The following is an 11,416-nucleotide window of genomic DNA, read 5'->3' on the forward strand; positions in this document are numbered from 1 at the left end:
AAAAAAAAAAAAAAAAAAAAAAAGAAAAAAAGAAAAAGAAAAAGAAAAAAAAAAAAGTCCAGCCAAAAATCTTTTTTTTTCTTTCTTCTGAATTTAACAATAAGGAATTTAAGCCTCAATGTGGCTTTAGCAACCAAAGAAAAGAAGCTCTTGGTGTCTGCATAATACCACTTTGATGGATTTTTTTCATCAGTTCTCTGTACGTGGCAACAAATAAACAAGTATAATTATACTTGTGAAGGTCTATTCATTGCTTTGTCAGGATTAGATATATGTGCCGTTTTCACACTGCGCCTCTCTTTTGTCTTTGCCTAACTCACTATGACATATTGATAGAGGATTTGGAATGGGGAAAAGGCCACAGCAGAGACAGTGATGACCTTTTGGAAACTTGATATAATTCAAGGATTTTTATTTATTTTCTTTTTTTTTTATTTGCAACTTGTTACTAAATTCTCTCATAAGTGGACAACTTTTAACTTGTTTAAAATTGAGTAAAGACTCGCAGTGTCAGGAGGTGACTAAAGAGCAGATGAGAATAAAAACAATAGGCTAAGGAGTGCATTGGTCTCCTTTCCCAGCCCTTAGCAGAGTGGCTATCCTAGCATTCCTTTCCCATTATTCTGTCCTCTTGATCAGATCACGTTCTTTTTAATCATTTCACAAACACTGTCTCACTGGACCGTAGAGGAGTGCTGGGACAATCTCAATTAAAAAACAGAGGTAAAACTGGCCTCTCTGATTTTGGGTTCTAATGGGAACTCTGCTTGCTGAATGCAAAGGAATTCCTCTATTGTTCAGAAAGCACCCCCTTTCATTAGCTTGGCTCCTTGTAGGTGGGTTTGGTCACTTAGCAGAGCAGAGTTTAGGAAGCAGTGACTGCAGACGAAAGCCAACCAGAAGGAGCCAAAAAAAAAAAAAAAAAAAAAGAAAGTATTTTTTTTTTCCTGAATATTGTCCATTATTTCCGAAAGAGGGATTTGACATGATCAAAGTCACTGATCTTGTGAATTACCAAGAATACCCAAAAATGTGTACACACATTCTAAGCAGACCAGCAGGTATGTATTGCTCTGAATTTAGTTTTAAAATTATATTAGGTTTTCTCTTTGAAAGTTCTTGAGGATTTTGGTGATATTTGAAAATACAATGTTTGGCAGTTGAGACAAGAAATAGGTGAAGACTAAATAGAAACCAGCTTAAATGGTTACACAGACTTTTTGGAATGAATTCTAATGGTTTAAGTTACATGGTTATCTTCATGGTCTTCATACTGAGACTTTATAAAACTTTTGCATAAGTTTCCTCAGTGGATCACATTGATAAAAGAGAAATCTCATCTGACATTGATAACTATAAAATCAGTTAGCATCACATTTAGTGTCACTGTACATACTGATCTAAATGACTTATTAATTGCACGAGCTAAAGTGATTCCATCTCTGAAAAACATTGCTATGGATATAATTAATAGTAACAGAAAAAATTTAAGACTCAGGTACTGTATTACTATCTAAATAGTTTTGTAATTTTTGGCTTTGAATGAAATGTAAACTTAATTGTTTAAAAGACTTATGTATTTGACTTAGTTTCTGATTCATATGTAACTTGAGAAGAAATTGATGGGCAATTTTGTGTAAAATTGTATGGGAATATTATAACATAATATATCCTACCAAATTGCTTTGACCTGGAATGGATTCTTTAACATAGTTTTTATAGAGATATATTTTTTCATATGAAATAGTTTTACTTATTTGAAAGTTATTTCTAGTTCTTTTAAGGTAAAATATAAAGTATCTATTTTATACAGATATATATTGAGATAATACATTGTAGAGTCCATTTGGTTTGGGGCCAAAATTACTTACTGCACATTATCTACAACTCATTTCAGGTGTGTTCAGAATGTATATAATAGTTCTATCAGGTGTTTTTGTGGGCTGAAAACTCTAGTATGGATGAAGATGAAATGGAATTCATATAATTATAAATATATCTTAGAAACTCCTTTACAAAGCATTTGAGAGATTTTCTCATTCATATAGCTAAGGTGAATCTTCTTCCACCTAGATACTAAGACTAGTTGATTATCTTATCATTGGGGAAAGTTCTCTGGGTTCTGAGACTTTACATTTTAATCTAGCATCATTAATTCAGTATTTAGCACCCTGCTTTCACTCCAGATCTCTAGTCTTTTCCTGACTTTTTCATTTCTTTCAGCTGGGGGTTATATTTTAGTCATTTTGGCTTCCTTCAAATGTATACATTGTGCAGAATTGGTAAATGTAAAGGTAAATATTAATGTTTGTGGACTAATTAGAAGATTATTAGGTTTTCATGCTTATGGTTATCAGATTATTTCAGAGGGGCTTAAAAGCTGCATGCATGCCATGAGGATAATTAACCTGGAGCTCATCAATGATTAAAATTACACACTAAGCTTTGTGATATTTGATTCATGAGCAATTAGAATGTCATTTTAACCATCTCAGATACCAAAACGGATTTTTATTTCATTTTCAATCTATGCAGATCTTTTGATATATTCTAAACTGATCACTTCCTCTCTGATTTAGCTGACAAGATTAGATTTGATTACAGTAAGGGAACATTAATAAGCTATTCTTCATACTTAATATGTCAGTGACCTTCAATGATGTCTTCCTTCTAAAAGAGCTTTGTGAAAGGAATTTCTAAAACCCTTAGTAATATCAATGATCCCAACATTTTGCTTGTTTTCTTCCTAACTCTCTTTGCCACTGTGAAGACTCTGCTGGAGTACAGTGGTGGGAGGAGCATTCAGGCTGAGAGAGTTCACCTCTATCATAACCAATACAATATGCAATGTAACATAGCAACAGCAACCTTTCTTATTTCAGAACTTGTCTAGGATATGTGAAAGTGATGGTTCTTTTAAATTAAGGCCTTGAAGTTATGAGTGCCTTAGATTTTAAGATTTGCTTATCGGTTTCATAAAATCAAGATAGCACCTATATCATAGGCCGAAAGTAAACACTAAAGTTTCAGACCACTCAGCTGTTGTGTACAGTGCCATCATTCTGCAAACTCAGAGATCTGCAGGGAATCAGAGAAGCTTAGGCTCTAATCAAGCTTCTATGACTGTAGCTGAAGTTTGCACGCACATGTATATACCACACATAGCACACACACAAACACACACAGAATACACCTTTAACAGACTTATGACTAAGTTTCCCCTGACACTTTACCCTGCTGCCAGAAACTGACATGGTTTTATTGAGTGCATCTAGTCCTCAACAAAGGGAGTTTATAGTCTAAGATACATATTTGCGAAAACAAAAACAAAACAATACCTTAAAAATAAAAGATAAAAGGTTGTGGGATTTTCATCAGGAGTGCTTGTGCATGCTTTGTGAAGCCAGGGGAATTGTTGATTGGGACAGTGATTGAGGGGTGGTCAGTTCACCAGGATTGATAATATCAAAATGGTATTTGAAATGGTGTTCACTGTATAGTAAACAACAACAGCCATCACCAAGACAAAGAAAAAAACGAAACAGAAAAACAAAACCGAGCAAATGCGATTGTCCCCCAGGATGATGGCACTGGTTGCAGTAAATATTAATTTCTGTTCTGTTGCCCATTGAGGTGACTGAAGTGTGGGGAAGAATTGTGATTGGTGCTTAATCAGGGCCAGCCAGATACCTGCTGAGAGCTTTTGCACAGGGAAGATTTGTAGTAAGCTGATTTACTGGCAAAATGAAAACCAGAGAAGAGTTTGGTCTGTGCTGCCTCTGACTGTAATATTTCTAATTTTAAGGTCCCTTTATTTGTTGGTTTCCCTCCCAAACTCTTCTCCCCTTCTAGTCACTGCCTGGTAAAGAAAAGGTAAATTGTTAAAAATTATAAGTTATTTGTGCCGTTCTTTCATTTCTGGTGCTGTATAAGAGAGTCATTTACATTTCTACTAGGTAAAGGCTATTTTAAAGCATTTATATACAAAACATACTTTTTGGAGAAGACAGAAATAAAAAAAGACCAGGATTCCTGATATAAATTTCAGATTTAGTGTGAATGCTTATAGACACCTTGGATGTCTAGGCAAGTCTGTGATAGCTATCTACATTATTTTGCTACATTTATACAAAGCCTGTCTGTGATAGATAGGTATGATGGTTTTAAGTTTTTCCCCTCGCCTTTTTGGATAGTCAAGTTTACAGCAGCTGTAAATTAGTGATGGGCTTTTAGTGATCTGTGTCATTATTTAATAAAAATGGCTTCTCTCACCTTATTTTTTATCCAGGTCCCTGACAGGCTGGATGAAATGAGATCCCCATGTAGCAATTGCCATGGAAACCTGTGACTCCCCTCCTATCTCAAGGCAGGAAAATGGGCAGAGCACATCAAAGCTATGTGGAACGACACAACTTGATAATGAGGTGCCAGAGAAAGTTGCAGGGATGGATCCTGACAGGGAAAACAGCTCCACAGATGACAACCTGAAAACGGATGAGCGCAAAAGTGAAGTCTTGCTGGGTTTCAGCGTGGAGAATGCAGCCGCCACTCAGGTTACCTCAGCAAAGGAGATACCCTGCAACGAATGTGCCACTTCTTTTCCCAGTTTACAGAAATACATGGAACACCACTGCCCTAATGCCCGCCTTCCTGTCCTGAAGGATGACAACGAGAGTGAAATCAGCGAGTTAGAGGACAGTGACGTCGAAAACTTAACAGGGGAGATAGTTTACCAGCCTGATGGGTCAGCATATATAATTGAGGACTCCAAAGAAAGTGGGCAGAATGCACAGCCTGGGGCACATAGCAAACTCTTTTCTACAGCGATGTTTCTGGACTCCCTGGCATCTGCTGGAGAGAAGAGTGATCAGTCTGCTTCTGCACCTATGTCGTTCTACCCACAGATCATCAACACTTTTCATATCGCTTCATCCCTCGGGAAACCATTTACAGCCGATCAGGCTTTCCCAAATACCTCAGCATTAGCAGGAGTTGGTCCTGTGTTGCACAGTTTCCGTGTCTATGATCTCCGACACAAGAGAGAGAAAGACTATCTAACCAGTGATGGCGCAGCCAAAAACTCCTGTGTGTCCAAAGATGTCCCTAACAATGTGGACTTGTCCAAATTCGATGGTTGTGTTAGCGATGGGAAAAGGAAACCTGTTTTAATGTGTTTCTTGTGCAAGTTGTCCTTCGGTTATATCAGGTCATTCGTAACCCATGCTGTGCATGATCATCGGATGACCCTCAATGACGAGGAGCAGAAGCTCCTCAGTAATAAATGCGTCTCCGCCATAATACAGGGGATTGGCAAAGACAAAGAACCTCTTATAAGCTTTCTGGAACCAAAAAAATCCACTTCTGTTTATCCCCATTTTTCTACTACAAACCTCATAGGACCCGATCCAACCTTCCGCGGTTTATGGAGCGCTTTTCATGTTGAAAATGGTGACTCTTTGCCGGCTGGCTTTGCCTTCTTAAAGGGAAGCGCGAGCCCCTCGAGCTCAGCAGAGCAGCCGCTGGGGATCACCCAAATGCCAAAGGCTGAAGTGAATCTGGGGGGGCTGTCTAGTTTAGTAGTGAACACCCCAATTACCTCTGTCTCCCTCAGCCACTCATCGTCTGAGTCTAGCAAGATGTCAGAGAGCAAAGACCAAGAGAACAACTGTGAAAGGCCAAAAGAAAGCACCGTCTTACACCCAAACGGGGACTGCCCTGTCAAAAGTGAACCCACTGAACCGGGAGATGAGGACGAAGAGGATGCCTACTCCAATGAACTTGATGACGAGGAAGTATTAGGCGAACTCACCGATAGTATTGGTAACAAAGATTTCCCTCTCTTAAACCAAAGCATTTCTCCTTTATCATCCAGTGTGCTAAAATTTATTGAAAAGGGTACCTCGTCCTCCGCAGCGACTGTTGCTGATGACACGGAAAAGAAAAAACAGACCGCTGCCGCCGTTCGGGCCAGTGGCAGTGTTGCTAATAACTATGGCATCGGTGGCAAGGACTCTACAGATGCAAGTGCCAGTAAAGACAGTGCCACAGCAGCTCATTCAAGTGAAACAGCCCGGGGGGACGAAGACAGTTCAGCGACTCCTCACCAGCATGGCTTCACCCCGAGTACACCTGGCACGCCAGGGCCTGGAGGAGATGGCTCGCCAGGCAGTGGCATTGAGTGTCCCAAGTGCGACACGGTTTTGGGGTCTTCGAGGTCTCTTGGTGGTCATATGACTATGATGCACTCAAGGAACTCATGCAAAACCCTCAAATGTCCCAAATGTAACTGGCACTACAAATATCAGCAGACCTTGGAGGCCCATATGAAGGAGAAACACCCTGAGCCAGGAGGCTCTTGTGTTTATTGTAAGACTGGACAGCCTCACCCCAGGCTTGCCAGGGGAGAGAGTTACACGTGTGGCTATAAACCCTTCCGTTGTGAGGTTTGTAACTACTCAACCACTACCAAAGGCAACCTCAGTATTCATATGCAGTCTGACAAGCACCTGAACAATGTTCAGAATCTCCAAAATGGCACCGGTGAGCAGGTGTTTGGCCACTCTGCCCCAGCCCCCAACACCAGCCTCAGTGGCTGTGGAACACCCTCTCCGTCCAAACCCAAACAGAAACCCACCTGGCGGTGTGAGGTTTGTGATTATGAAACCAATGTTGCAAGGAACCTCCGGATTCATATGACCAGTGAAAAGCACATGCATAACATGATGCTTTTGCAGCAGAACATGAAGCAGATCCAGCATAACCTGCACTTGGGCCTTGCCCCAGCGGAGGCAGAGCTTTATCAGTACTACCTGGCCCAGAACATAGGCCTGACTGGAATGAAGCTGGAAAACCCTGCCGACCCTCAGCTCATGATCAATCCATTCCAGCTGGATCCAGCGACGGCTGCAGCTTTGGCACCAGGACTCGGTTAGTACTTAACTGCTCTTGTGCACTATTGTTAGTTTTGAATCACATTTTGACTTGCTGGGATGCCCCCAGATAAAGTAGTGAATGCCAGCATATTGGGGACCTTTTACTAGAAAGGACTTTCTCTTAAATCTGCTGCATAAGCAAACTATTTGTGGTTCTACATCAAAGCTAAATTAATGCAGAGGGGAAAGGGTTAAGGGATGGAAACGACATAAGAAAAGTTAACAAACTTTGTCTTCATTCAATAGGTTGATTAACAAATGCTAATTTGCATTAATTGCTTGCCCTCGTTAGCCATACTTAATAAGGTTTATAGTTTCAGTTTTGGTGATTATTCCCTACAGTATCAAACTTCAGCTTCAAAAGGATCTACCATTGTTTTTAATTGATATTTAAAAAAATATTTTAATAGCTATGATTGAACATAATTAAGTTAACAATAATACTGTTACCTTATCCAGGTATTTGGCAATAGATTACAAGACACACATACAGTATTAGCCAGATCTCATCAAGCTTTAAGACAAATTGGGAAATAACAATTAGTGTTTATGTAAGTTTATCTAGGTTTTTAAATTGCAAACACATGACTGTTTTGTTATGGTATTGATCAACTTTCTTGTCCTCGAAAATACAAATTTCAGAATGACATCATGCCCAGTAGGAGTAATTAAAGCTATCTGATGAGGGAATTTAGAAGTTGAAAGGGATGATTGTAATTGATCCTGATTCAATCCTATTACAGCTTTTTATAGTTTAAGCTCTAGAGAAAGCACATTCCTTGTCAAGACTTTATTTTACAGATTCCTTTGTGTGTGCTGTGTTTTCTAGTCTCTATTTTTCCTTTTAATTTTTTTTTCCTGTAGTAAATAATGAGCTGCCGCCTGAAATCCGGCTTGCCAGTGGTCAGCTAATGGGTGATGACCTGTCCCTCCTTACTGCAGGAGAGCTGTCACCTTATATCAGTGACCCAGCGCTGAAGCTATTCCAGTGTGCTGTTTGCAACAAATTCACCTCTGACAGCCTGGAGGCCCTAAGTGTGCATGTGAGCAGTGAGCGCTCTCTCCCTGAAGAGGAATGGAGGGCTGTAATTGGAGATATCTACCAGTGCAAGCTCTGTAACTACAACACTCAGCTCAAAGCCAACTTCCAGCTCCACTGCAAGACTGATAAACATATGCAGAAATATCAACTGGTGGCCCACATTAAAGAAGGGGGCAAAAGCAATGAGTGGAGGTTGAAGTGCATTGCCATTGGCAACCCTGTTCACCTAAAATGTAACGCCTGTGACTACTATACCAACAGTGTGGATAAATTACGCTTGCATACCACCAATCACAGGCATGAGGCGGCCCTGAAGCTCTACAAGGTAAGCAGTGACATCCATTTCCGTTGGCACAGAGTAGACAAGGGGATTAACTGTTTCAGTGCTTGGAGCACAGATCTGCAAGTTAGAATAAGAAAAAAAGACAGGCAAAACATACAATTTATAACTTAACATTACTAAAAGCATATTCAACTATATGGCAGTGGAGAATTTTTCAAAAGATTTGCTATGTGTCCCACTTACCTCTACCTCAGCAGCATTGATTGCTTCACTGGCTTCCCTGTAATAAAAGAACTTTCCTGGGTATTGTCATATATAAAATAATTCTCTTAAAATCTCTTTTACCTATTGTTTTTAAAAAAACAAAAAACATGGCGTCTCTCTTGGCTGATTATTAAAGGTTACACGAAGCAGAAATAATGAACTGTGTTTTACTCTGTGAATGCATCGTCTTTTGTTTGGTGACAAACAGGGATGATCCGAACATGATTTTTTTGTGTGTGCATGAGATCTCAGTAACATTGGGTAAACATTCCTATAGCATCAGTCCAAAGTCTTCAAAGTCAACTCCGTTGTGTTTTGCACCACATTTTTCCCAACTAGTAACACTTTCCCCAACAAAAGAGTGTGATATAGATAAATATGCTCCTAAGACAGCAAGTGTACTTTTTTGTTTACTGGGAAAAACTATGCAGATGTCATGTATAAATGCAAGTGATAAATGTCATTTATTGCACAACTTGTCTCAATGTCTCCTAAACCCTAATCGCTGATTAATTTATTTTCTGTAGTTTTTCATTGGATTGCCTTGATTGTCTTGGTTCTTGTACAAATGCAACAGATTTATTTCTATGATGAATAACTTGATAACTTATGAAAAACTTCTTTGTGTCTAGACGATATTAAAATTCAGAAAATATTGCAAACCATTAGTCATTGTAACAAGCTCTAAATATGATTACAAAATCCATTTTGCAAGTGTTATGTATTGATTTAAACTAGAAATCAGTGATAACTATACTATCAGGAGTCAGTCAACGATTATAATACCTATAGCTTTTTAACTCTGTTTAAAATTACAAATGCACAGCAAAAAGAACACATATGGCTCTCTGGATTAGGTGCTGGGATTATTTATTTAGGTTGGTCTAGTCTTATGTATTTGGATTGTTTCTTGAAGTTCGAATTCTAGATGGATGTACTATGCATAAAAATGTAAAGACTCGGTGTGAGAATTTGTAACATTGTTCCTGGGATATTGGCACTCTGTGGATCAATAATGAAAGCATTAGATTTGGGCTCCCCAGTTTGTGGGGAGTGCAGGTCCTAATGTAAGATGGAACATTTCTCTGCCTGCACTATTGAAAATATAATATAAACGATTAATTGTATTATAATTCATAGGTTTTATAGCAACAGTTGACAACTGTTCAATTGTCTACTTTTTTCTGTTGATACCTGACCTATTAAAACTTTTAGAATACCTAGGAGAAAAAAAACAAACATTAAGTTTGTATAAATAATAGATTTAGACCCTGGGAGCTATATAGAATATTCATGAACTGTGTTTATATTCACGCAGCTCCTCTAACACTTTAAATTAACATGTTGTGAATAGAAGATATAAATGTACAAATTTTTCTATTTTATTACTCTCACATGGGAACCTAAAGAAAGGAAAAGCATTATTATTTATTTTCTTAGGAAAGGTTATTTAATCAATTGGTTTGATAATTATTTGTGTGTATGGTGTGTGTGTGGTGTGTGTTAAGTTTATATATTTCTTCCATAGGTATGAGTTGAACACCTCACTCTTCCAAGGGTAATTTACTGGGTGCAGAGTTAGTCTTGAGGTTCCTTTGCAGGGCAGGTAGGATGGCGTTTTGGAATTTGTAACAACAAATCAAGATAAAAGCTAGATTATAAAGAGAACTTTAAAGTCAAGAGTGTTTTATGTCCCACAACCAATGATGTACTCTTATTTTTTAAATTTTATAAATCATATAAAATTGTATACTTTTTTAGTTGCTTACCTCTTAAATAGCCAAGGGTCTTTGCTCAGTGTAGCATTTAAATGTGGTCCCCAAACAAATGCAAAATTACTTTGAACAAATTTACCTTGAAGATGAGAAATACTTGAGCTTTTGAAAGCTGGTATTAGACAAGCCCACTATATTCTTTTTTGTCCTTCAAGAAGCATTCCTCGTTTCTAGAAACAACTAGAAAAATACTCCAGAGTAGCAGGGTGTCGAGGATGAGCCCATTTCCAAACTAATTTCAGAAACTCTGTGAGTCAGACGTAGAGGATTTTCAAACACAGTAATGAGGATATTAGCAAGCTTGGTCTCGGCTTGTGTCGGCAAAATAAAATTGGTTCATAAGTAACATTAATTGCTTTTAAATGAGAACTTAACAAATTGGCCTGGGCCTGGAAAAAAAAAATCATGGTTTATCATGTGGCTAAAATATTAAAATTAGACTTAAAATAGTTTCAGAGTTAATGACTAGACAATAATCTCCTACATAAAATTTATTCTCATTAAGAGTTTAATTTACATCATTTTGCACTGTGAATTATTCAGACACTAGAGGAAAGTGACAAGTAGCAGTTGTAAGACAAATACAGAGCGGCCAGAAAACAGCTTTTCTCGTTATTGACAACATATCGATTCATAACACTGAATGTAGAGATGTGTCATTTCGATTTGAATAAACCATTTTACCCTTTGGGTTGTCGAACTGAAGCAGTATTACCTCAAAGAAGTGTGTGTGTGTGTGTGTGTGTGTGTGTGTGTGTGTGTCTTTATTCTAGTTTAAGGAGGTTAAAAGTTAAAGGTTAGGGGTTAGCTTGAAAGCATCATCTGCCTAGCTGCTTAACTTTAAACTGATCAATTTAATGAAAATCTGTTTTACAGATGTTGTTTTAATGTATTTGGCAGGATTTAGGCAGCTTTAACATTAGACGTATGCTAGTAAAAATTATTTCTTTATTTGACCAGAACAACACCTTTCCTTTTATGTTTAAGGTAGATGGCTTGTGGGTTATGGTATTTTGGCAAAGAACCCAGAAGCAAAATGTGCTGATGATCTTTCCATATGGACTCAAAAAAAAAAAAAAAAAAAAAAAAAAAAAAAAAAAAAAAAAAAAAAAAAAAAAAA

General features: G+C 38.0%; 1 protein-coding gene across 1 annotated transcript in view; it reads left to right on the forward strand.

The window, feature by feature from the left end:
• The window catches only part of Zfhx4 (zinc finger homeobox 4), a 184,769-nt gene that overhangs the window by 16,314 nt on the left and 157,039 nt on the right, over window positions 1–11,416 (forward strand). Inside the window, 2 exon segments of the mRNA XM_048783081.1 lie at window positions 4,289–6,927; window positions 7,797–8,299. Of these exon segments, the coding sequence (XP_048639038.1) occupies window positions 4,335–6,927; window positions 7,797–8,299 (3,096 nt within the window). The 5' untranslated portion in view covers window positions 4,289–4,334.

This window comes from Marmota marmota, unplaced genomic scaffold, assembly GCF_001458135.2.
Source record: "Marmota marmota marmota unplaced genomic scaffold, marMar, whole genome shotgun sequence".
NCBI classification, from domain to species: domain Eukaryota; kingdom Metazoa; phylum Chordata; class Mammalia; order Rodentia; family Sciuridae; genus Marmota; species Marmota marmota.